This window comes from Pipra filicauda, unplaced genomic scaffold (assembly GCF_003945595.2).
Source record: "Pipra filicauda isolate LSUMZ 115617 unplaced genomic scaffold, ASM394559v2 scaffold138_size1969278_pilon, whole genome shotgun sequence".
NCBI classification, from domain to species: Eukaryota; Metazoa; Chordata; class Aves; order Passeriformes; family Pipridae; genus Pipra; species Pipra filicauda.
The window spans coordinates 1,480,610-1,507,277 of record NW_024103862.1 but is presented as its reverse complement, the minus strand read 5'-3'; the positions used below and the strand labels follow the sequence as shown (position 1 = coordinate 1,507,277).

General features: G+C 44.3%; 2 protein-coding genes across 4 annotated transcripts in view; one reads left to right on the top strand and one right to left on the bottom strand.

Annotated features, from left to right (window-relative positions):
- Nucleotides 1-8,937: 8,937 nt before the first annotated feature.
- On the top strand, nt 8,938-10,810 carry CRH (corticotropin releasing hormone). Its single transcript, XM_027748175.2, has 2 exons — nt 8,938-9,242; nt 9,781-10,810. Exon 2 carries the CDS (start codon nt 9,796-9,798, stop codon nt 10,327-10,329), a length of 534 nt encoding a protein of 177 aa, XP_027603976.1. The 5' UTR covers nt 8,938-9,242; nt 9,781-9,795; the 3' UTR covers nt 10,330-10,810.
- A 2,076-nt stretch (nt 10,811-12,886) lies between these two features.
- Nucleotides 12,887-26,668, bottom strand: part of TRIM55 (tripartite motif containing 55) — a 34,696-nt gene continuing 20,914 nt past the window's right edge. For all 3 annotated transcript variants that reach the window (XM_027748172.2, XM_027748173.2, XM_039378442.1), the window contains one exon: nt 12,887-13,006. In XM_027748172.2, coding sequence (XP_027603973.1) covers nt 12,887-13,006 — 120 coding nt within the window. The remainder of the gene's footprint in view (nt 13,007-26,668) is intronic.

The following is a 26,668-nucleotide window of genomic DNA, read 5'->3' as shown; positions in this document are numbered from 1 at the left end:
TCTTTGAGGCCAACCTATGGCTCTCTACTGTAGTAACTAACTCCTAAGATTTCATCCTTTCTCTGTCCTTTGGTATGAGCTGGGTTACATTGGAGATGGGTGCTGAAGAGCTGTTGGCATTTACTCCGACAGTTTTAGCCCAGTTTCAGTTTAACTGGTGATACCAGGGCACGTACAGCAGCACACATTGAGAAAGTGCTGAGCCACTGCTATTTCAAACCCATGTGCTTGCTCTTGCAAGGAAAAGCAAGGAGCCACCAGCCTTCAGCAAGAGTCTTACATGAGATACACGATTGCATTGCCAGAGCAGTGTGGAACAAGCTTGAGTAGTCCAAACATCTCTGCACCCATGGCATGAAGTAGGCTTGCCTGTAACACTCCCATCCTGCAGCCTTGCTTGGATGTGATATTCATACATGTGTCCTGGTGCTAGTTTTAGTCCAGACTGTAGGCCTTGATTCTGGGAAGTGTTGGACTATCTCAGTACAGAATGCACTTCAGTGCTAAACAAAATTAGTTATATATGGATATTCAGTAACTTCAGGGGTGGTATTTGCGAAGCAATTTGTGATCTGCTTCTTGTCAAGTGGCCTGTTGTCAAGCCACTGGCATCACTGTATTCTAGTGAAGGAGAAATTATAAGCTTAGTGTTTAGGAATATTCATAATCCATCTTACTCGATTTTCATATTTGATAGGCTTTTAAACCGCTGGGTTTTTAATGACATCCTCAGGCCAAAGAGATACCTCCTTCTAAGTTTACTGTAAAGTCCTAGTCATAAAGAAGCAAGTACAATACCTCATTGCTACTCCCCTTCTCTCCTCCGGCGTCAGGAGTTAAGAATAAAGCCAGTGCTTTCTTTCAGACTAAAATCTTCCTATGATACTGACAAAATAATATATGGTGATGTGTGTGTGTGGCAGTGCCATTCATAGCCCCTGTCATGACATCCATAATAATGACAAAGCAGAAGAGAGATGAAGGAAACCAACCAGTGAGTAAATTCATTAAGCACATGATTTCCAATAACAGTAACCCACAGTGAGATTGGGAACGGTTGAGAAATCTGGATATTTTGCCTGGTGGAGACTAATAATTTCTTTCATTTATTGGCTGGCATAATTTGTATTTCTATTGTGTACTTTGATTCCTTCACCCAGTCTTTCATCTTGGCTATATCAAAACCTATTCCAGACAATGCAGCCCTGAATTAGAGGAACCAGACAAAAAGTCCTGCCAAAATATCAAGAGTAAACTGCAGTTTTGTATTAGCATTGTCTTCTCTTCATAAAGTCAAGTCTTTTCAAATAAAACTCCATTGGCCTCTGGCTTAGAGAAATGTTTGTTGATCCTGCACATCAGAGATGACGATGAAAACCAACTTCATGTTCCCAGCTAATTTAACACTACCATTTACTATAACACACTGCTTGAATTGCAGGAGCACTTAGGATTCCTGTTCACAGACTAGGGCATTGCTATGCTAGACACCAGATAGGCATGAAACAAGAAAGAAAGTCCCTTCCCTAAAGAATTTTCAGTCTTTGGCATGACTATGGTCATTACAAAGATAACAATCTTTTTTTCCAAGAAACGCCTCATCTCGTTGATTATCCCTTGCAATTAGTCTCATGGGGCTCCACTTCCAGCAACGCGCACCTGTTAAGTGCAGCCTATTCAGAGCTTTGATTCTTCCATTTTTTAATGAACAACAAATGGTGCATTAGAGATGTGTGCTCCTTCAAATATGCAGACATCTGAATTTCTAATTGTTTAGCATTAGTCATAACTTAAGTAGGACAGAGCAGATTCTATATATAGCTCATTGCCCAGCCATTCAAGATAGATAGTGTTTGTATTTCTTCCCATATTTCCTCACTTGAAAGGAGTGAGAAGGCAGTTGTAACATCTCAAGTATTCCAAAATTGTTCTGCCCTCATCTCCTTTTCCCCTAGATATTGAGATTGTTTTCAGAATCATAAGATTTTTAAAGAAGATTTAATTCTCAGTTCTTCTGGTGTTTATCTGGGAGTTCTCAGCCTTGATGGTATAGCCGGATGATGCCTTTAAGCTTGAAAGCTAAATTTTCTTTTTTTAATTTCTAACAACAGTTGAAGTTGTAACAAGATTCCAGGAGCAGGAGTTGCCCTTAGTATACCAAATCTCCTTTAAATTGCACTGGTCATTTTCCCCCTCTACTCAGTTTTAATTTCTCAGTCTTGTTCTCATGTTGTATGTGCTCTTACATGTGAATATATCATGTGCCTTACATTACTGCATCTGGCTCTGGGGTCCTCAGCACAGGAAAGATATGGACATGTTGGAACAAGTCCAGAGGAGGGTCACAAAAATGGTCAGAGAGCTGGGACACCTCTCCTGTGAGGAACGGCTGAGAATGCTGGGGCTGTTCAGCCTGGTAAAGAGAATGCTCTGGGGAGACCTTAGAGAAGCCTTCCAGTACCTAAAGGGGACTTATGAGAAAGATGGGGACAAAGTTTTTAGCAGGGCAGGTTTTGATAGGACAAAGGGTAATGGTTTTAAACTAAAAGAAGGTTGATTTAGACTAGATATAAGGAAGATTTTTTTTTTACGATGAGGCTGGAACAGGTTGCTCAGAGACGTCGCATCCCGAGGAACATTCAAGGCTGGGTTGGACAGGGTTCTGGCTGAGTTGAAGCTGCCCCTCTTCCTTGCAAAGGGGTTGGACTAGGTGACCTTTAAAGGTCCCTTCCAACCCTAACTATTCTGTGATTCTATGACTATGAAGGAAATCCTGGGTCACAATGAGCATACACGGTGGATGTTTTGCAATCAAGTGAGGGTTGTACTTCCTGCAAATTCAAACTGCAGTGTTAATCCCATTACTTTCTTTTCCAACAACTCTCAATTGGTTGTCCATTGAAGAAACATAGATTCAGAAGTTTGCTCAAATTTCTTCTGCCTGGGTGCTGGAAAATGCCACACCAGCCCAGTTGTGCCCAAATGTTTCTCTTGATTTTCCTAGTGGTGCTCAGATCCATTGGCCTGGCAACCTGTTTCCCTCATGCTTGTGACATTGCTGCAGCTTCAAACCTGAATGAACTAACATTACTGCTGACATTAATGGCTATGGCAGGCCTGATGCTGCACATGATAAGAGCAAGACAGGGTCCCTGGTGTCAGTGGTGTGTTTGAGGGCTGAAGCCATCCCTGGCCTAGTGGTCTTTCCCATAGGGATATGCTAGCTGGGCAGACAGGCTCTTGTCTGCTCCTGGCCTTTTGTGGACAGTTCCTCACAGACTCCCTGGAGCAAGCTCGTCAACAGCTGTCCGCAATTCAGTTACAGCATTGTGGGATTCCTCTCTGTGCCCCTCTCCTAGTGCCAAGTAAAGGGACGGTGTTGGGATTTAACCTCCCAGGACGGAGAGAAGCACTGTGTTATTCTCACCTGCCCTTCTCTGAAGGTCCACCCTGGTCTCCCCTTGGCCAGAGGCTTGGCCTGTATGCCTGGCACTTGCCCTGCCTTGGTTCAGCATCCCCCATTTTACTCACTGGAGCCCAGACTCTGCTTTCCATACTGGCTGTGTGTGTCCTTGTCTCTGCTGCTGTGAACTAGGGTGAACCTGGCTTTTTCAGTGGGTTGTTCCAGATGTGTGCAAGATGCAAACACTAACCCTTGTCCTTGCCCCAGTCTGTGCCAAAGACAGACAAACAAATTGCACGCTCAGCTAACCATCAACATTTCTCTCGTGGCCAAATGTACCCAGATGCCAAGACAACCAGAAATACCAATTGCTCGGCACTCCCAGGGAGTGCTTGTTTGATGGATTTCCTTGTTGCTACCAATAACTGTGAGATTAGTTCCTGCAACATTATCATTAACAGCATAGAGGGCTCACACACGTGCCTGTGCAGCCTTCTCTAACCCTTATTCAAGAGCAAGAATAGCAACTGACAAGTCTTGTGAGGTAAATATAAAGGTCAGCTGTTGCCTCCCTGGATGAGGACTGTCAGGAGGAGAGAGGCGCAGCCCTTGCTGCCAGAACACTTCTCCCAGCCTCTGTCTGCAACTTCCCTTCTCTGCTCAGAAGAAGAGAGCGATGCTGTGAGGCCTCCCTAAGGGCTTTTTGGTGATGTCTAAGACCGCGTGGGCGCAGCTCCACTCCATGTTACATGTGTTGTTGGCAATATCCCCCTGGGTATAAAGGTCTTTGGGCAAAGGGAAAGCTGTGGCTGGGCCAGCAGATCCATGCTTGAGATTCCTGAGCAGCACACTCTGGCCCCTGCTCAGCTGGAGGTCAGGCTTTGGGAGGAAAACTGTCCCTGCAAATCCACACGTGTGTGAGGCACTGTGAACGGCTGTGTTCTTCCCAGACATGGTGGAACCACGAGGATATTCCTGAGGAATTTTTCCTTCTGCTGGGACCCCCAAGCCCATAAAATTATGTCTTGTGGGCAGCCGTCTGGGATCAAGAGTATGAATATTAAGTCATGAGTGAAAATAGTCCTCTGGTTGAGCTAATGAACTTGGTCTCAGATATTGCAAGATTCACTCCTGCTTCATGCACAAATCCTGGAGGGATATTGGATAAATGTCTTCACCCTCTCATGCTGTTTTGCCCCACTGCTAAGTTTGGGAAATTAAGGTGCTTTCCTCTCTTTCACAAAACTATAGGAAAACCTGTCACAAGTTATAGATGGAGCTCTGCTGTAAGGGTGAGCATACCACAGAAAATCCTTGTGGCAGGAGCATGTGACTTCCTTCCTGAAGGAAGGTGATTGAAAAATGGAAAGAGAAATTAAAAGTGAATGAGAGAATTTTGAAGACATCTGGGGTCAGAAGAAAGGGCAGATAGCTCAGCTCCTTATCAGTTTCGTTCTTCATCCCGACCTACAACATACTCCTTTGTATTTAATTGATTTATTTTTATTGATTTTTATAACTCACTTTAAGTGAGGTTCCCTATGATTATTCTAGTAAACTCAGTCTGCTGAGGAATAATAAGCAAATGTATTTTGTTCTTAAAATGACCTTTCCTTTCCTTTCCTTTCCTTTCCTTTCCTTTCCTTTCCTTTCCTTTCCTTTCCTTTCCTTTCCTTTCCTTTCCTTTCCTTTCCTTTCCTTTTTCCTTTCCTTTCCTTTCCTTTCCTTTCCTTTCCTTTCCTTTCCTTTCCTTTCCTTTCCTTTCCTTTCCTTTCCTTTCCTTTCCTTTCCTTTCCTTCCTTTCCTTTCCTTTCCTTTCCTTTTCCTTTTCCTTTCCTTTTCCTTTCCTTTTCCTTTCCTTTCCTTTCCTTTCCTTTCCTTTCCTTTCCTTTCCTTTCCTTTCCTTTCCTTTCCTTTCCTTTCCTTTCCTTCCTTTCCTTTTTCCTTTCCTTTCCTTTCCTTTCCTTTCCTTTCCTTTCCTTTCCTTTCCTTTCCTTTTTCCTTTCCTTTCCTTTCCTTTCCTTTCCTTTCCTTTCCTTTCCTTTTCCTTTCCTTTCCTTTCCTTTCCTTTCCTTTCCTTTCCTTTCCTTTCCTTTCCTTTCCTTTCCTTTCCTTTCCTTTCCTTTCCTTTCCTTTCCTCCCAGTTGTCCTAGAATCCACAATATTTATGACAATCAGATTTATTTTCTTTGTATCAGGACTACCAAAAGGTGAAATGGAAATGTGATACATACACGTGCCAGTGTATGATTACTGGCACCTCAGAGTGGGTGAGATGAACTGAGTTTACCTGAAATAATGGTAGATGGTAAGAGTGCATGTTAGAGAGCTGATCACAGGGATCAAGAATGGTGGTGATTACATGAAGGGGTTCCGTGTGATGATGTGGAAATGTCTGCTGAATGCAACAATAAGAAAAATCCTTATTGCCTTTTGACAAAGGCTGGAGGGGTAATGAAACATTGCACTGTGGTAGAAAGCTGATCTACACTGAGCGTGTGTCCTTCCATGTTTGTAGTTGGACATCTTAAAAAACACATGGGGTAAGAGCCATGCCCTCAGTTTAACATCATCCCCTCTGTATTACTATATTTAAAACTGTGTGATCTCTCTGCTATGGTCCGTCAGTGAGGAGGGGATTCTTCACACCTCACATTAGCTATCTAAAAATTCAGTGACTAGCTAAGGTAGTTGTCTGCACTCCCTTTATAGGCAAGAGAATGAGGTGAGCTTCTCCAGAAACCTGAAAGTACTATATTGCAATGGGATGTATCATGCTCTGGGCATGCTTTTGCTTTCCCTTAGCTACCTCAGACTAGCTATAATTGTTTTTCAGTAGGTGCTTGAGTTTGAGATCACTAAGGCTAAAGGGTGCCTGCACTCAGCCCAAGTCGGTGGAGAGGAAATGGGCCTTGTCAGTGCTTTTTATTTCTAGACAATGTTATTTTATGATTCACTGTAAAAATTCTGTTTGCTCCTGACGCTTGTGGAATGAGTCAAATATGAATACTTTTCTTATGAAGGGTATGCTAATCTCAAATTACATCACTAAACATAAAACTCTAATCCAGATGTACCTGATATCCTCCTTGTCTTTCTTTTTCACCTCTCTGATGAGAACCCATGATTTCTTCTGTTGTAATCTCCTTCAGTAGTGAGATTTCACTTAGAAACTAGTGACTCTGGAGAGTGGAATTCTGTACTCCTAGGCAGTCAGTTCTGCATTTGAAGTGCTGGGGGAAGTACTTTTTGGTTTGTGTATCTGTGATATTTTATATTCCTCATTATCAGGGTATCCAAATGTCTCACAGTCTTCCCTACATTTAAATTGTTGCAAACCCTTTCACACATCGCTCAGGATCTATGAGGGAAGTGGGGTAATAAGACCATATAGGATTAGAAACAAGCTCGCATGAGACACTGCAGATGTTAGGGGTCAGTAAAAAGGGGAGAAGAAACTGGCGGGTTGTACAGCTCTTGTGAAAATTTGAGAAACCTAGCCCACTCCTATGTTGCTTTTGCTATACCTGGATTTCTTTAAGGGATAAAACAGGCCAAAACAGTTTGCCTAAAGGGACCTAAATAATATTGTAATTGATTAAAAATGAAACATAACCTGAGCTAGTTCTCATTGGCATCAATCTTTCGTAGGGATGCAGCTCTGTATTATCCAGATTTTATCCACAACATTAAAAAAATGTATTCAGATCAGAATTCTTCCTTCTTTACATCTATGATCACATTATTTTAAGAGGTTTTGTGTTTTAAAGATTATATTAACCTAAAAATGGAGACATGGTGATAAAACCCACCCCAGAGCACATCTGAAGGGTTTGAGTTTAGTAAGTACCTCTTACATTTTCCATCAACTGATTGAACTTAGCTCCTGTTTCTTTGAACCTCTTGTTCTCACTGAAAGCCGTCCTGACACGCTTTAAAAGCATACAAATAGCTTCTGCTGTGACTAGCTACACAATGTATTATGTTCTGTAATACGCATTTCAGTTCATGAATGCCTGAGCTAACAGAGGTAATGAAGAGCTAAATCTCTGATATTACTACTTGTTTTTCCATTTTTTTCTTCATGATGCACAAGATCTGATTCTTTGGCACTTCACCAAAAGCATCTGAGGCTGGAGGTAGGTAAAACTAAAATTGAAGTGTATTACATGCCTAAGGAGATGCTCAGAATTGGGCTGCGGCCAACCTAATGCATTAAGTTGTTTGAACTTTGTTATTTTATTAAGGAAATGGATTGCAGATTTATCACTTATTTAGCATTGATAGCATAAGACCACCTGTTCTGTTGCAACACCTCACTATGATGGGAGACACGCAAGTGCGTGACCCCAGGCATTTACAGGCTAGGCAAGATAAAACCAGTAGGTTTTCTGTAAAATTTTCCAATTTAAAGGGGAGGACATGATTGGTGCTGCAACTGAGGCAGTGAAGAAGCACGGCTGAGATGCACTGGCGAGGATGATGGGATGCAAAAACGGAAGAACACACATTACACACAGAAGGGGTGTTGGGCAGAAGTCATTTCTATAGGCAGCACTACTTCCTGAAGAGACCAGAGGGCATGAAATCCAGCTGGAGAGGTTGGTATAATATGGTCTGGAGCCTAATGGACATGGGAGAGCACTTCAAAGAGAGCTCCACGTGGGATTAGGATACCCCGGAGGGAGGGTGCCTTAGCTGAGGAGGGCAAACAGGGAGGTATATGGCCATGGGGTTGAAGAGGTGGGGAAGATCAGCTAGTGGAGTCGAGGAGTGGGGAAAAGAGCAGTTGTTACCTCCACACAAGACGTGGGAAGACAATGGAGAGGAGCACGGGCCAGACCGGGGGAGCGCGAGCCGGCAGCGCGGAGCCAGGGCCGGGACGAGCAGGCGGCGGCGCAGGCGGTGGCAGGGGAGGAGGAGCGAGAGGAGCGCGGCCCGGGCTGCGCTCCCTTCCCCGGTAGATGCTCCCGGCGGCCCCGGCGGCGGCGGCCCCGGACGTCCCAGCCACCCCCGGGGGCTTTCCGCCCCCTCTACCGCTGGCGGGTCCCCGGGCAGCCCCGGTGCCAGCGATGCCGTGGGTCCCTCCCGGCACCGGCACCAGCACTGGCATCTGCTCTGCCTCTTCCCTGCGGGCTCGGCTGCGCCTCTGCCCGCTCTGCAGGGCAAGCGCTGCATCGGCCTGCCCGGGGCGAGGAGCAAAGCGGGATTCCCGCAAAACGCGCGCCTCTCGGAGCCTCCTGTGCTGACCCGCCACAGTCGCCCCTTGCGGGCGGGATCGGAGGCGGTGGGGGCCGAGCAGGACCTGGGATAGGGGAGGGAGTCCACCCGGGATAGCAGCCCCGGCCCCGCAGGGCTGGCCCGTGAGTGGAAAGTTTCCCCGGAGTGACCTCTCATAGTACGCGCTCGCTAGGAAATCTCATTCAAGTATTTTTGTCAATGGGGTGGGGGGGGCATCCTGCTCCCCGGCCCCCGGCCCGGCTGACGTCACTGCAGAGGCGATAAATATCTGTTGATATAATTGGACGTGAGATTTGGGGTTGCGATAGCGAAACTCTGCCCATCGCCGCTCCGACGGGCCCCCATGATTTATTCAGCAGTAGATCGGGGCACGCAATCGGGCTGTCAGGAGAGCGTCAGCTTATTAGGCAAGTTCTGCGTGATTCCAGGAGAGGGTCTAAGCTATAAAAATCCCGCGCCCCGGCTCTGATTAGGACCAAATCTGATCCCAAGTTCGCCAGGAGCCGACTCCGAGGGACAGCGAGAGGAAGGGACGCCGGGCACTGCAAAGTCCCACCACCCGCCCTGCCCTGCCCTGCCGCCGCCACCGCCGCCCCAGGTAAGTGCGGGGCCGCGCCTGGCGCGGAGAGGGATGCGCTGCCCTGCGCTGAGCGGGGCTGAGCGCGGAGTCCCCCAGAACGCGGGTAGCTGCCCCGGCCGGCCATGGTGCGGGGAGACTCGGGGGAGCGGACGCTAGCACCCCGCAGCTCTTGGGGAGAGCTACCCCTCCGCAGACGCTCCACTCTCCCCCTCGCCCGGAGTGGGTGAAGGGGCGCGGGTCCGCGCACACGCGGGGACTCTCTGCAGGGGTTCAACCCAGCTTGGTCCCCGGGATCTGTCCGGAGCTGCCCCGCGGGGCTGTTCTGCGAGGAGCAGTCGCCTCGACGGCGCGGGTGGACGGGCCGGGATGAGCGCGGTCGTGCGGCGGTGTGCGGTATGCTGTGTGCGGTGTGCGGGGCGCGGAGGGGCGCGGAGCGGCGCGTTTCAGCACCGGGACAGCGGCGGCGGGGGCGTCCCGTCCCCGTCCCCGCGCTACCCTCCCCGCCGCTGCGGCTCGGCTGTGTAACCCAACCCCCGTTCCTCGTCTGCCTCCGCAGATTTGGGCCCCGACCATGAAGATCCCGCTGCTGGTCTCCACGGGAATTCTGCTGGTCGCCCTCCTGCCCTGCCAGGAGTGCAGAGCTCTCAGCAAGAGTCCGGCAGCCGCCCCCGGGGCTCTTCACCAGCCAGATTTCTTCCAGCAACAGCAGCAGCAGCAACAGCAGCAGCAGCAAACTCTGCCTGTCCTGCTCCGCATGGGAGAAGAGTATTTCCTGCGCCTGGGCAACCTCCACAAGAGACCCCTTGGCTCTTTCTCCGCCTCCTCCAGCAGCACCAGCCACCTACAGCCCGAAGCCTCCGCCAGCAACTTTTTCCGGGCGGCGGTGCAACAGCTGCAGCAGCTGCCCAAGCGCTCGCCGGGGAGCCCCGAGAACGGCGAAGCCGAGGGTGAGGCCGTGGAGAGGGAAAAGCGATCCGAGGAGCCCCCTATTTCTCTGGATCTGACTTTCCACCTCCTGCGAGAAGTCTTGGAGATGGCCCGAGCCGAGCAGTTAGCCCAGCAAGCTCACAGCAACAGGAAACTGATGGAGATAATCGGGAAGTGAAACGGCCCCGCCCCACCTTGCCAAAGAGATTCCGCAGTTAGCACAAGAATAATTACACCGTCCGATGTACCATAGTGCTGCTCTGATGTCATCTCTTTATTTTTATATAGCTTTAAACCTAGAAGGGTGTGCTCCGAACAGCCTCTGTCCCTTGACTAGCATGCACAACCGTGTACCAAGTGCAGAAACTCGAGTGTCGTTCGTAACCTCCCCTACCTTTATTTATTTCTCCATTTCCCAGTTATTCTAGTGCCATCGCTACGTAGGGATGTGTGAGCATTGGAAGAAATGGTGCCAAGAAGACAGAAAACTTTTCTGCTAGGGGCAGGGAGGTGGGAGGGGGAATCTCTGTAAGCTACTTTCAATTCACTTTTTTTCCTGTAAACATTTTCACAATAAAACATCTTTTCAGCGCTCGGTCGATTTGGTTGTGTAAGAGAATGTTTAATATTTATATTTTTAATAAAAGCTGCAAAGTAAAGACGCCTTGATAGACTTTCTTGCCTAGACGCCTAAGGGTTGCTCCGCCTCCTTCAGTGCTTACCGGGGCGTAGGGGGGCACCCGCGTCCGCGGGCACCCGGGGAGTCCTATATAGCCCCCGGGGGATGTTTTTCCCCTCCCCGCCCCGGGAAGCCCCCGTCCCCGCCGGCTCTCCCAGAGGTGCGCCCCGATGGGGGCTGCCCCACGCCGCCGCCCTCGGCACAGGCTACTCCCGGGAACGGGGTGTCGAGGGCAAATCGATGCCTCCCAGCACTGCCGAATCCCATCTCGGCAGCCCCCCGAGGGGGCTCACTGGCTCCTACCGCTGTGGCTGGGGCCGGGCAGCCTCCTCCCGCCAGAGTGCAGCGATGGGAAAGTGGTGAGGCGCTCCCGCATCCCTTTTGCGTTTTCATTCTGGCTCTGCACATCCTCCCCGCACCCTAAAAGGGCGGATTCCTCCGCGCTTTGGCTTCCCCCGTCCCGGTGGAGGTGCCCAAGAGGGCTCCTTCCCAGGGGCTCTGAGTATGTGTGGAAAAACTGCCAGAGGAGCTAGGGGAAATCTCCCAGGACGACTGGGAGTATATAGGAAATCCCTCACCCCGAACCGAATCCCAGAGAAAAGCTGCTCCAGCAGCCGGAGGCGATGCGGTGGCGGTGCTGGGCGGCGCTCTCTCTGGGCTGTGAGAGTTCCAAATATTTACGTGGAGCTCGCCTGTGCAGCCCGACAAACTCTCTCAGGAGCGTTCTCCGGGGAAAACAGATACCAACGAGGGCTGATGTCACTCAGGCCAGTAGCGGCAGATGTCCAGGACGGGGGCTAACCCCACACAGCCTGCTAACTGGTCTGCACTGCCAGCTCACCAGTCCTGCTGGGACACAGCACAGCCCTATGACCTCACACAAAACTGCATTGAGGGTCTGGCTCAGGGATCTGGGAAAGATCCACATGTAACCCTAGTGCAGAGCTTGACACCTGGTCCCCTATGGCACCAAGCACTCCCGGCAGCCTTCCAATCTCTCTTAAACACTACTGAGAGTTGACACCCTGCTCCCAGTGACAAAAATTGCAGAATGCCACCTTACATAGAACTTCTAGAACTTCTTTTAAGACACAAATTTGATTTCATTAGATCGATAAATATCTGCAAGGCACATGGAACAGGACAGTCAGCATCTGCCTTTTCTACAGCGCACCATTGGGATTTCAAATTAAACCTTGACTGAGTACCTGTGACCACCTCACTGCATTCTGATTTCGTGTAAGAACATGCCCCCTTTTCTACACACACTGATGACTGAGAAGACATAAACACAGATTATGGTTGGACAGGCTGGGCAGCACTACAGCATTTGCCCCACATATTCAGAGCTGTGTCCTGCATCCATGCCTGGGGTCTTGGCCAGTGCTTTTGGTGCATGCATCTTCCTCATTCCTGCCACCGGGAATCTTCCTTACAAATAAAGTGTTTATGTGAGCGTCATCTGTTGTGGCTTAGCAGGAAGAGCAAGTCCAAAGGCAGAAATGGCAGCTTCCTTCTTTCCTCCCGTGTTCCGCAGCTGTGGAGGCACCGGTACTGTCAGACACAACCCTGATTTGGGGTGCCAAGGATGTGATAGTGTCACTGAAGTCCTCAGCACCAACAAGTGGAGATACAGGAGGATATTCAGAAGAAACATTGGTTTGGCAAAGGGTGCTATTAGTGAATATCATACCAGCATTTTAGCTAACAACATTGATGAAGCGCTTACCCCTACGAGGGGATGCGCCAAAAGGTGAGTAACAAAACACTAGCAGTGCTCAGCGTAAAGCTGTAGTGATGCTACTTTCCCCTTGCAAGTAAAAAATTATTGGAAATCACTTTGACTACAATATAGTATAGTAATTTGTCCCCATGCTCCCATCCCTCTCAGATCTATCATCTCAAGGGTATGATGTGGAGGCCAACTGAGTTCCTGGGAATGAAACCTGCTCGGATGCCCCTTTCCAGGCCAGTTTCTTTGCTGACTGCAGCCAGGCTGCCTGTGCTCACGGTCCCTCCCAGGAGAAGCACACCAGAAGCCAGCCAGAGTGAGTCATCATTCATGCAGTGAGTTCAACCAGGAGAAGGAGAAAACATGACGAGCCGGCTCGTCACCCCTCTCACTGCTCACAGGCGCTTCCTCCACTCGTCCTTGAGCGTATGGTTCAGAACCAGTCTGCAAAGGAAGAAAAGGTTGACAAAGGGAAGAGGAAAATATGAATTGCACTAAAATCCTTAAGATTTCACAACATGCAGGAAAAGAGAATGAAGTGGGAAAGAGGGGAAAAGGCAGGGAGCATGGAAATTTGGGGAGGCCAGCCAGACTTCTAACACCAGAGAAGTCAGAGGGACTTTTGCCATGACCACTGGCAGAGGAAGGATTGTGCCAGGTGAGTATGTTACATCTGTGCAAAGAGCTGTCCCGATTAGGACCTCTGGAATATTACAGCACTGAAGGTGATTAATGCCTGTTCAGAAGAGATTCTGAGCCAGCTTGGCTTGTGTAGCTGGGCCTCCAGATTGATGTGAACCAAAGCCAAAAGTTATTGCCAGTGCATTGCCACTCAAAATGATTCTTGTTCTGCTGTTATGAAATCTGCCTTGGATGTGTTTTCTGGTTTTTTTTTCCTTTAAAGAATTTTAATATTTATTTCACTTCAGTTTCACTCAGATCAAGAACAGGAAATAAATAATACAGAGATAAAAGCTTCTGTTTATTTCCCGTTTTTGTTTGCATAGGTATCCTACACGTACAGTAGAAAAATGAATCTGGACATGATATACTGTAGTTGTTAATTAAAGGAATTTCTAAAATTAGTTGAATATTTAACAAACCAGTGTAATAGGTGGAAATATTTTACTAGTTCCAGTGTTTTCAGATCCCTTTGGCAGAGAATGAAGACATCTTTGTGATAGTATCAAAAATCCTATTAAAAATAAAATACATAAAAATTGGTGATTTGTTAGCTAAGGAATACCTTATGTCTTCATCATTAAGACCGTAGTCTAACTTGCAATATACAGGATTTTTTCCCTCTATATTTCTAGATATGCCCATACATCATTGTACATTCTTAAAATTAAAACAGCTATACTACCAGCCTTCTTTGTGCAGTTTCACCTTACTTTGGGAACTGCAGCACGATCTCAGGTGAACTATTTGATGTAAACATACTACTCAATAGAGGGAAAATGACAAAATAGTATCCTCTGAATTTTAACATGTCCTGAAATTGTCCTAAAACAGAAAGTTACCAAAACAGTGATGCTAACAGACATATCCAGCAAAAAACATGGAAGCAGGGATGCTTATGAGGAACTGAAGCATGAGATGAATTATTTTCCTAAGCATTTTTGTAAGTACTTACTATTAAAGTTTGCCACAAGAATTAGTAAGAACTATTTTACACTAGTTAAGTGTAAATTGGCTATTGGGCTTCATTCTGGTCACTACCTATTTAACTGTCATGACACCAACAAACAAGACAGTATGAAGACATGAAAAAAGTAGCTCCCTATTTCTTTATTCATATCTAATTAGAGTTCACCATGCCATTTTTAGACCCAGATCCTAAACTGGAATAGCCCTATTTATGAAACATTATCTGAAAAACTGCCTTAATATTTGAAATGTGGGCTAATCTTTGACTTAGATTCGTATTTTCAAAGCATGGTACTCATTGCTACTCGCTACAATATACAGGACTCAAAGGACATTTTTGGGCAAGGATCTTGCAGAAGAATATAGTTTTTGCTTGCTAACTTTATAATGTACTTTAATGAGAGCACAAGCATGGTGAAAAATGTGGGAGAAATAGCTGCCTACTTGAGTGTGGAAGTTCATTTTCAGCAATGCCAATGAGAAGGGTTGTTTCCCAGACTTATGGAAAAGTATGGTAAAGAATTTGGCCCGGGGGACCAGATCTTCAGCTGAAAGGCAGGTAGCTAATTGAGTCCTGAATATAGAAGATCTTCATGTCACATCTGCAAAGTGCTGATTGCAAACCTTTCAACCTGATTATAAAAGTCAGGTTTCAGCATTAAATACATGGCTAGACTTTCTGAGTTATATGGGATTCAGGGCTCTCTTGATCTTGGTAGATGTAGGAGTGTAGGTGGTTTATGAGTCTTCCGTGATGCTGAAAATTTTGCCTTTATTTTTGGAAGGGCAGTCAGAGTGCCTGCACCAGCCAAGAGTAATTTTGAAACTGGTTGTGCAATTTTGTGCACCGAGCCCTCAGCAGTGTGTGTAAGCAGGCATGGGACAGCCCTCCTCACTTCTCACTCTGTAAATGGATAGGACTGGCAAGAAGTTTAAAACAAAATTCCTGCATTTTTATTCCTTTTTTTTTTTACTTAAACCCACACTGATACCTTGTCATTTCTCTTCCTGTGCAATACAGGCTTCCTTTAGCACTTCCACTTGCTATTCTAACCAGCTACTATACAGAAATTTACATTAAATCAAGATTAACTTTGTAGAAAAGTACTATCTATGGGCTTAAAATTATGCAGCTTGTTTCATAGGATTTGAACCTAACATGTTAGAAAAAAAAGGCACAATGTAATGACTTAGACTGGCAAGGTGACTGCATTACCTTGTTAACCAACACTGCTGGTACTGCATTTCAAACAAAACAATCTTTGTCTGCATCACTGCCAAAACTGTATTTCATAATGTGTTAACTCCTTCATATTTTGCTGTGATGACATCTTCCTGTGTCAGCAAAACAATGTTGGAGCTCCAACAGATTCCCACTGGGTTTGGCTGGATGAAGCATTTGCTCCCTGCAGCTCTCTGGACTCAGCAGGCTGCCGGTCTGCAATACCTCGATGTGCCTTTCCAAGAGCTATTGTTTTCCATCACACCCAGCCAGGAGAGAAGCAAGCACAAAACTGATAATATGGACATTCCCTGGCTTTTAGACTTGTGTTTTCACACCTGTGACACTTCAGAGTTTGTGCTCTGAGTTGTCCAGTGACTGAGGTACACTCTCTTCATGTAAGACAAGAAACCACCAAAAGGTGCCAGAAGCAACTCCGTCCATGTTATTAAGTCTGTTTCCCCCTTCCACCAGCAGCCTGCACAATTCAGAGTTATACAGTGTGCTGGGGATTGTCTGAGACAAAGGTTTCCACTGTAGATTTTACAGAAAACAACTTTTTTTGGAACCAGGATGTGATTCTGAAAGGCAGAATGCAGAAGCAGGTCTACTCAGTGTCACTGGGATTCAGGCATCTGACAGCTCTCTAGTTCGTTGGAATCTTGTCACGGACTACCTTACTCTCCCTGTTACCACAACTCTACTCTGCTGAGAGAGGAAAGCTTTGTGCTGAGCATGGCATAGCCCTTGCCACATGCCTTTAAGACAGTTCAGATTCAACACTTCATCATATCTGTCCATTGCTATTAAGTAACTTTTGTCAAGCTTCTACCTGAGCTTTATCTTAGCCTTGGAGATCTCATGGGTAGGGCTTGTTTTTCACATTACCTAGATTAACAAGTCCCAACCCTTGATTTGGGTCCCTAACAGTAATAAGAAATAACTAAAGTGTTTACCTCAGATTACATTAATCACATTAGGCCAATGCTGAGAGAGTGCTGAATACTTACACTTTGATTTATATTCTCCCCTGTGGTGTTGAGTGACATCAGATGATGCTTTCAGTAAGCACCAGGAATTTTCCCCAGGCCAGCTCATGAAGTGGGGAGGGAAGTACAACATGCATGACTGATGGTCGGTTTTGTTTTTCCCATAAAAGCAAAGTCCAGGCTGGAGTTTACATGCCAGTTCTTTGGAGGTGCTGAGCAACCACAATTCCCACTGAGCAGCCATTCAGCACTCTTCAGCATCTGGCATACTAGAATTTGTATGAATAAACAGTATAAGGATCTCAGAGTTGAGCCTGATGAGTACTTTCAAAGTTGTAGTTATTCAGCATCTGTCAGTATTTGCTTCCTTAAACAGGGGTCTACTTAAATCTGTATAAGGTTCTTGTAAAAGACTGTGGAGAGGAGGAAAGAGGTGAGTGGGATGGCTTTGTCATAATATTTTCATTTATTAGGTCCCAGCATTTGTCCTATTTGTGCTGGGGAAAAAATATGAAGTCTAGGCCTTCTAGATATTGAAGTCAACACATCATTTTCTGCTCTACCACCATGAATCTCTGTAGCCTTTAGGTACAGACACTGGGAACCATATTGCCAAACTTGAGTCATCCAGAAATGAGATATCCATTCAAGCAAACTGGATTCATCTCCTTCAACGGGAGTGATGAGAGAAAGGCACAACCAAAGGGTGATTTGTCCCATCCTCAAAGAAGTGGATTGCCCTCTGGAGGTACTTGTTTCTTTCTACTGACTCTAGAGATGCTCTGAGTGACTAAGTTAGACTAGGTCTGTCTTTTAAGTAAATACACAAGGGAGATCCCAGCCAAGTATTTCAGAATATCAGAAAACTGCTTGATAGGAATTGAGAATTTTGACTGCATTTTTATTTTTACAAGATCACTAACTCTTAAATTTAGGAAGTGGGGAGGAAAGGTGAAGGGTCTTCATAATCTCTTTAATGCAGATGGAGAGATGGTTGGCTACAACCTATATGAATGTTTTCTGAAGCAACAATGCTAACCAAAGCAGGTTCTGCACCTTGGGTCCCCATCCACCTCTTCCTGCTTTGTTTCCGTGGTTCACTTCCCATTTGCACTGCTGCAGCTCTTTGCAGGGATGTGCTAAGAATGGGAATGTCACTGGAATGACATCAATTTTTTTGTTGTTTTTTTTGAGGTGAAGGAAGATATTTTTAAACCTGGACCATTTGAATGATTTGATTCCAGCACAGCTCAACAAACAGCTGCCTCAGCACAATTGCCCTGTGAGTGGTGGCATCTGGGCAGCAATAAGAAGCAGAGCCATTTGGCAAGAAACTCCTAAATCACCTTTGCTGCCAGAGGAAAAAATGAATCTACACTCTTAGAGTCACAGTGCCTTCACTGCCTCCTCTTGACCCAACAGGAGAACAAGAGTGTGAATTTGTTAGAAAGTGTGGGTCTTGGAGAGAGAAGCAGTGAAAATAGAGGTTTCTTGTTTCTAGGGTTTCTGTAGCCTCGGAAAATGAGCAAGAAAACAAATTTAATTCCCATTTTTAGCTGGCTTGTTTAGAAACAACCCCCAGTGTTGACAAGAACAGGCATGATTAAAAAATGCTAGCTGGTTGCAAAGCAATCACAAAATCTGTAGGCTATGTTTGTCTGCCTCAAATGTCAAGTGTTACACTTCTGGCACTTAACACTTCCAGGCAGTGGAAACAAAGGGAGCACAACAGGTTATTTTTAAATAGTTTAAACTTTAGTTCAAGCATTTTGTTTTTATATTTTTATTCAGTCTAGCTCCTTCAGCACAACACCTGGCAGCTGTCACATAAATCACAACAACATTGTTTCAAAGCTAAGAGGCTGCTTATTTTGCAAGGATATTTTCTTTTTTATTAGCAGGAACCAACAGAGTATTCTCTAAAATAATTGCTATGATTACTTGCCACAGAAATATATAAGGTAGCAGGCAAAATAATATGCTCCATCAGTCACAGAATTAGACATATCACTCTCTTAATAGTGGTCAGTAATGAATTTTAAAAGTCCATAGGGAGGAAATGTCTTTTTTCAATAGATTTTGATTATATTACAATTAACATCATGTGGATAATGTCTAATGCAGAGTCTCTTACATAATGACCTTAAAGAGACCAAATATGTTTCAGAGGAAAACAATCTGGCTAGTTTATTTTGGTATAGGTTCCACACATCTCCCGTGGGACATGGAGGTCCAGATGCTTGAACCTGTGGTGGAAACAGTTTTAGAGAATGATGTGGGAGAGAAGCTTTCTTCTAACCATTACTTGGGACAAAAGGAAATACAGTTCCCTTATTTAAGTCACCTATTTTTTTCACCACTCAAACAAAATAAAGGCAGAAATAACGTATATGTGCAATATTTCACCCATTGCTGCATCTCATTGCTCTAACTTTTTGTTGAGACTGATTTAACTACAGATTTGTATAAAACCTAGTCCTGCCACTATACAGGAAAACAAAGGAAACCCAAGAGGAGAGTCTTAAAAATACATGAATATTAAGACTGCATGACTAGAAAAATCTGTCATGCATCTATCTACATCATTCTTTGTTCCTCTTGAAGTTTTTGAGAACCTCCTGATCAGTTACCCTTCTATGTTTTCTGCTCCTTCCAGCCTTGCTGGAGAACTGTCTATAAAGGGAAGGATGATATGAGAGGCATGAGAGGCTGCATGAGTAAGTGGTACATGCTGGCCATCAGTGCCAGAGAGTTACTCATGGCTACCAGTTCTCCCCTCTTCCTCCTACTGCTACCTTGTCAGACAAGTATATATTACTTTAGATCAACAAGTTAAATGTGAAGTTAAGACCTTCCAATAACTTCTCCATGGCAGTAACTGATCTAATCCATGCCATAGAAACTTTGCTGTTAGCTTTCAGGGAGAAGTAACAAACCTAGTAAGGGTTTCACATCCTGTCTGTCTCTGTCAGTAGTCTCTCCATTGAGTAACATAGACTGCTGTAAATCAAAGCTTTTTCTTTCTCTGCAAATGGCACTTCTGTAAATCCCATGAATTAAACAGGGTGCCAGTTCAGACTGTGACTCACCCTGGAGCTCCGTTCATGGGATCAGATAACAGAGGCAGCATAGCTTCCATGTGCTATGGAAGACACAGCATCTCATGATTCAGGGTTGGAGCACTGCTCATATCCTGAGTGACTGACTGACTTGGGCTGTTGTAAGTATGCAGGGGGCAAGGGTGATACATGTGAATTGTGGACACAGCACATCTTCAATGGGAGACAAAACCACACCAATGGAGACGCAGGAAGAAAAGCTGGAATGTCAGTTAAAGCACCCTGTTCTCCTTCCTCAAAGCCACCACATAAGAGAAGAAGAAAGTCTTGGTAGCAGTTAAAATATTTTTTCCCTCATTGGCTGTTGCTCCTACCATTTTTCCCTTGTGTGCTCATTTTTCCATGTCTGCACTTGCCTGACTCTTTACTACAACTGCAGCAGCTGAAGTTGTTAGCCAAGATATGACTCTAGTCCAACAATACATTGCTCAGTGAGTAGCACTGTGAGTTCCCAGATAGATGTCTGTCACATCACACATTATAATCTCTGCTTGCCCATTAGCAATGCTGGCTTGCTTGCACAGCACTCAGCCAAGTAATGAGCAAGATATTAAATCAAGTTTTCTTCTGTCCCAGGTGAAGTCCAAGGAAGCTGTGATAAGTGCTGCTCTTAGAGCTTCAGATTCAATCACAGTTATTAACCAGGCTATTACAGGATATAGAGCACAGATCACAGTCACTGTCACCAGAGACAAGCTTTGGAACTGATCTGCATCTGAGCAGGCACCAGCTCAATTTTTTAAAAAAGAAATTTATTTATTTTATAAAATTAAATTTTGAAATTGTGCATAAATATAAAAATGAGTATATTTTATAAAATAAATCTCATGCCAGATGTTGAAGAGTCTCACCAGCACCGATCGGCGAAATGACAACTACCTTTCCTCAGTAAGGCATTTTGTAATATAGCAAGTCATACAGCAAGTGTTTCATCATGAATGAAAGCCACTTCTGTGTGCAGAAGTGCTGAGCCAGGAGTGCTCTGAGTGACTGATTAGTATTTTGATCATCGCCTTCAGTGGTTGAGATAGACTCAGGCAGATTTTATAGGGTGCTCTCTAAATTGAAAAGAGCAATGAGAAATTCAGATCACTTGTACTTGGGGATTGTGAGATCCTCATCCTCTGCTCAGTGAAAGGCGTGATGTCTCTGTCAGGTGTCTGTAGCATGGTTTGAACATTGCAGCTCCTATTGGCTGGTAGCCAGGGATAACAGGGTTTTTTAATTAGTCATTGGTCTCTTACTTAATGACCTGAAGATTACTGTAAAGATGCCAGGAATATATTTCACCTGAAAACAGACTGTTTGATATGTTCCTCTCCCTTTCTTCTGTTTAATTTTGGCTGCACATGCAGCCTTTCAATCTTTATCTCCATTTCAAACACCTAGTAGATGGGCACTGCATCCTCCAGAGTGCTCTGATCTAGCCCCTTGCCTGGTCAGAACTGCAGAAAGCCTGGAAGTGACATGATACGCTATCCAAACATAGAGACTCAGGCCCAGTTTACTAATTATCACCACTGGGGTTTTCAATCAGATAGGCCGGCATTTAAATATTGATCCGTCTCTAATGGTTACAGGACTACAACCACTGCTTTCCATAGGTGAGTGTATGGCTACACTGAAAGCCTGAACTGTCTCAAGGCAGTAGAATAACTAGCCAAATATTCTACAAACAGATGGTTTGTGTTTTTGTTGTGACCTAGATCTATCATGATGTGATGTAAACCAGCAACAGTTCACCCAAGATTAAGAAATATTTTTTGTTTACATTCTATTTTCCTTTCCAAACACCTTAACAATGAGCAGAACGAGTGATCCTTGGAGGATGAGGTCAAGTAGAGGTAGAATTCAATATTTAAATGAGATAGTCACAAAAAGACAATGTCTAAGTGAGCCCGGCTTTGTATTAATTTCATCAGGAGAAATCATTTTATCCAAGCTGCCATTGTGGAAAACCTTTTGCTAGTAATGGACTGAAAAAGATGAAATATACATAAATCAAATTGTATCTATGACTCACCAGACAAATCACAGAACACTCTATTCGAGGTAAAACTTAAGTGAAGTATTTGCCACTCATATTAATTATGGGAAACTGTTGTCTGAAAGCTGATCTTAACATATTGCCCTCACGACTCATCACTGTTGTCTCTGAATCACCCAGGTAATTCTCAGAAGTAAGGGAGAGTGAGATGTTAAAAGAGGAACAATCAAGACTTTCCTGATTTTCTTGGCATGTATTGCCAAACTGAGGGGAAAAAAAATCTCATCTGAACACAAAGTCAAGATACAAAGTGGAAATTTACAGGCAGAATTTGCCACCAACTGAACGTCAGCCTGAGTGGCCTCAGACTCGGCCACTATCACCCTGTCACTAAGGCCCAATTCGCTAAGTCAAACTACAGAGAAGCAAAAGGCAGAATTTTTTGACTGCTAACTGAGTTCTTGCATCTAGTATTTGCCCTGTACTTCAGCTACAGCCTGAGTGCTTCTTTTTCCAAATGAATTTTAAGAGATGTTTAGGAAGAATCTTCAGAGTTTAATTTGGGCTTGTATACCAGTGGATGCATAGGTCTCTTACAAAAGGCTTGGCTTCACAGAGAATAGGTGACCCAATTTCATTCAGTCAAACCTTGCAGATTTTTTAATGGTATAGAAATAAACCCACCCAATTTTCTACCTAAGAAAAGGTAAAATACAGGTATATGAAGACCTAGATGGCAAATATCAAGTTGACCTTTGCTCTGTGCATTCTCAGATCCTTCATTAGCACTAAACACAGTTGTTGCAGGGATCAGAGAGCTTTCAGAGCAGCAGCTGGTGTCCTGGGAGAGAGCTGCCTGGACTGTGCCTGCTGCTGATGGTAACATACAGCTCATCCTGCTCTGGGGGAAATTGCAGGAAGGCTGTGTTGGATGGGCCAGAGGGAAGGGACACTCTCCCTCAGCATCAATCCTGCAAGATCCAGCCTTGCAAGACTGCCTTCTTTTGAGCAAGAAATCTCCTCTCTTGGAGCATCTCTCTTGAAGTGGGGACCTAGCTTCCTTACCTGAGCAGATTGGAAAGACTGAGTTTCCAATTTGGTGAAGAGAAAGGAAATTATTATTTGTGTACTGCTGCCATGCTTGTGCAACCATTCCAGTGCACCGCTGTGCTAAAATGTGGGACCATATCTTTTATATTGTGATGGAAAAGCAGTGGTACATAGGCAAAGAGCACAGTGTGACCTCTTGGCCTTATTTTGGTTTTAAATCATCTTGTCTGTATTGACTGCATACTGACGTGACAACCAATCGGCTAAAACTTAGCTAAATACTGACCTCTCTGACATGTGATTTAAAGCTGTCTCATGGAAAAAAATTTGAAGGATCACCAGCTGAAATTGAAGTATTCAGCAGCGGGACAGAGAGAACTACAGTACATGAATACTGAGTGGACTGTCCTTATGGTAATTCTGGCAGATGGCATAAGGTTGCAAGCAAGTAATAGGAAATTTTAAAACTAATGAAACAAGATTAACACAGGCCACTACATTAGTACTTCTCCTCCCAAACAGTTCAGTCCTGATTATATTTTATATCCTCATGGAATTAAAGCACTGTACTTACTGGCTGCAAAGGGAAATTAGGTCTGACTACTGTTTGTGGATGATTAACTTGTATTTCCTTTCAAACTAAATGTGTGCTCTGGGGTCCTTTGGAGCCACATGCAGCCACTTTTCTTATGGGGAGTTTGAGCAACAGAATACAGCATCCAGTACTTCATCTTAGGTGAAATTAACTGGGTGACTACAGACCCAGGTGAACACAAATTTTTCATGAGCTCTCACAAATTTACAAATTTATATGGCATTACTACATGAGAGATGTTGCCTACAAATTATGATTAGAAAAAACTGCAGGACTCCAAGACCTGTTTCTCGTGCACTGGAAAGGGCTGCTTCATAATCTCTATATCACCCTCCACTAATACATTACACCCCGTAGTGGCAAGGCAGTTCATTGACGCTATTCCTGCTCCCTGTGTTTTAATCATTTGCTCCTGGTTGTCACTTGCAGGGGCTCAGACCCCCCTCAACTTCAGACACTGAGCAGAGGCACCTGATTAGGAACAATGTCACCTCACACTCAGCAGGCAGATTGAAGAGGTGCCAAGTGTGAGCCAGCAGCAGTCGGTGAACTCTTCCTTACTGGAGATGCCTCTCACTCTCTGTCAGAGGCAGGAGCAGCCCGTGGTGACTACACTTCTGACTTAGGCACTCCCTGAAGCAGGATGTGGCTCTCTAGTGCGGAGCTATCTATTTTGTTTATGCTGAATCATCTCCTTCTGTCCCTTCTTAGACCAAACAATCTGTACACCTGTGAGCTGCAACTCTTGTTGCCTTATCCCTGCTGATATAGCCTCCTGTACCCTGGGGGGAATTTATAGATGTATCAATACAATTTCTCAGATAAACAACTGATAAATAAAGTGAATGTTGGGAATTTAATAGGGGGGCTGATCTCTCTTTGCTGCTGAAAAAAAAGGAAATCCCTCCCGTGTATTCTACTAAAATAGGTTGAAAATAAATTATATGCTGGTCTTATGATGACAATCATGCAGATTTATATTATAACTATAAATTATTATTACAGCTATTCAAAGTAATTTTGTCGTTTGACTTTCAGGGGCTTATTACACAAAGGAACAAGGGCTGTGACCTGATCTCTCACATGAAAGATAAAGACACATAAACTGTCTAAACAGCCACCTCACCATACATGGACAAGAAAATAATTTTTATGCAAATAGAATCTGAGACCAAAATGCCTTTTTCCTTCACCTCCTTTCTATTTCATTGTTATATAAATCATAAAGATGCCACTGGAGACCACATAGGAAGAGGTCTCAATGGTAGAAGTGAGAGCTTTCCGCATTTGTCTATTTTTAATTTCAAAAGGTATTTTGAATTAAAAAAAGAAAGAGGGGGAAGAAAGAGCATGATGCTATTCGCATGCCTGATTTCCCAGGAGTACAAACAAGCTCTATGTTCTCTTGTAATATTACAACAAATTTTCAAAACCAAACACAAATAAATGAAAATTAAACTATGATCCATAAATTTAATTGAGATTCACAGTGTTTGATGCTTCTCAAATTCAAATTACTGCCAGACAGTGCATCTTTTTGCATAACTTATGCAACTAAAGTGTAGGTGATAGTTTCTCCACTCTCCCCTTTTTGTTTTTTTATGGAGAGATACATTTTTCAGTCATAGTGCTGGAAATTCTGCACATAAAAGCTGAATAATAATCAATTTTCATAGATAAACCATATCATGTTCAGTGCTTAGAACACAGTGCAGAAAGTAAGCAGGGAACACCAAGCATTTTTGTTTTGAAGAATAGATAATAATTGAATCTGTCTGTCATTAGAGCAAATACTCACAGGTAACTACTCTTGTTTCTGTCAGAGGTCTTTGGTCTTCAGTAAATAAGATTAAATGCCTCAAAGGTAACACAGAATTCTCTGCACATCATTCATATCACTTTGGAAATTGAATGCATTCATATGCCTTACCTAAGAGGGGTGTGAATTTGGACGGACAGCATCTACCAGAAAAAGGGGCTACTCCGGAAGAAATGTTATGGAATAATTAAGGTTTAAATTACATTTAAATGTAATTCAAATTTGCCTTTGGGACAACTTCACTTGGTAGTGAAATTCTTAGTCCTTGATCTTGCAGTTATTTCAGCTCTTTGTGTAATGTAACCTAAGGAAAAAAAAAGCCTTTGTCTAAATGGGTTGGGATCCTTGCAAATACATGGGCCTCCATTTCAGGGCTGTGATTGGTACTCCATGCAGAGAGAGCTTTGAAAGCCTTTGCTGAAAAAGGGACCTGAAGAGAATGTGGGGTGTGCTGTGTGAGATGGGGTTTGAGGGGACACTCTCCACTCTCTCCATGGGAATGTCTGGAGACCAGGGCTTGAGCCACCCCCTGACATAGCATCGGTGATTTACTTGCAGTGGGAATCCTGGCAGCAGGATTATTCACTGGATTTGTTTTTCCTGACCTTTACCTCTCTGATGACAACCATTAATCTTTAGCTCTTCCTCCCCTATTGGACCGAACAAGGTTGGTGCTCTTCACATCTGTCAACCAACAGTTTCTCCATCCTGCTGGTCACCTGAACAGCAACTGAAATATAAGCCCATATATCCGAGGGTGTAAACGTCTCTTTTCTTATTTTGAATCAGGGAGATGCAGTGTTTAACCATGCAGGAGTAAGCTGAAGGGTGGCATTTTAAAGGAGCGAGGAAGAAATGTTTTAGGCAGTTTGTATTGTGAACTAGCATGATGTTTTTTGGATGGTAAGAAAGGGAAAAATCCTTTAAAGCCATGTAAGAACATCATCAGATACACTATTTGAACTGTTAGTTAATGGTAAAATGAAATATTTCCTACCCATGAAAGTACAAATGTATTGAATCAGATTCCAAAGATGATGTAGTATGATAAGAAATGCCAAAAGTGTTATGCAGAATGCTAACTCCTGTGAGAAAATAAGAAGAGTGCTTCACCAGTGTTGTCATGACACAAACTAGTCATTATCACTACGTTCAGTGAAAAAGCTCTGTTTCCACAGCACTTTTCCATTATATACCCAATTGGAGGAAAGGAGTAAAAACAGTGGAGAACATCATCTGGGGGGTTAAGAAAAATAAAAGAATACAGCATTTCAAGTGGGTTGTGTAAAATCACATGCAGGAAAAATATGAAGTTCACATACTTAAAAATTATCATTGCTACAAAACAGCAGCCATTTTCTTCATGACATAGACACTTCTCAGCTCAGATCCATAAATCTGACCACAGCATCATTTCATGGCATCACCATCACAAAAACCATCACTCTGGTTTTTCTATTCTAGACCACACTTTGCACCTTTCTGCTTCCTGAGCTTTCCTATCCCTCCTTCTGTCTCCAGCCCAGGGGTAAACCCATTCTCAGCTCTTTCCCCTGTGTCCTTCCTCCTCACATCACCAGAACCATGCACTACTCTTCTCAACATCCTCCTCCTCCCAAAATGTCAGGATCACGTGTGGTCTGGGAAGATATCAAAACGCAGCACCCCCAAACTC

Bases quoted from the DNA above. Each gene is read 5' to 3' on its own strand.
- CRH (XM_027748175.2), top strand. From the start codon at position 9,796: ATGAAGATCCCGCTGCTGGTCTCCACGGGAATTCTGCTGGTCGCCCTC.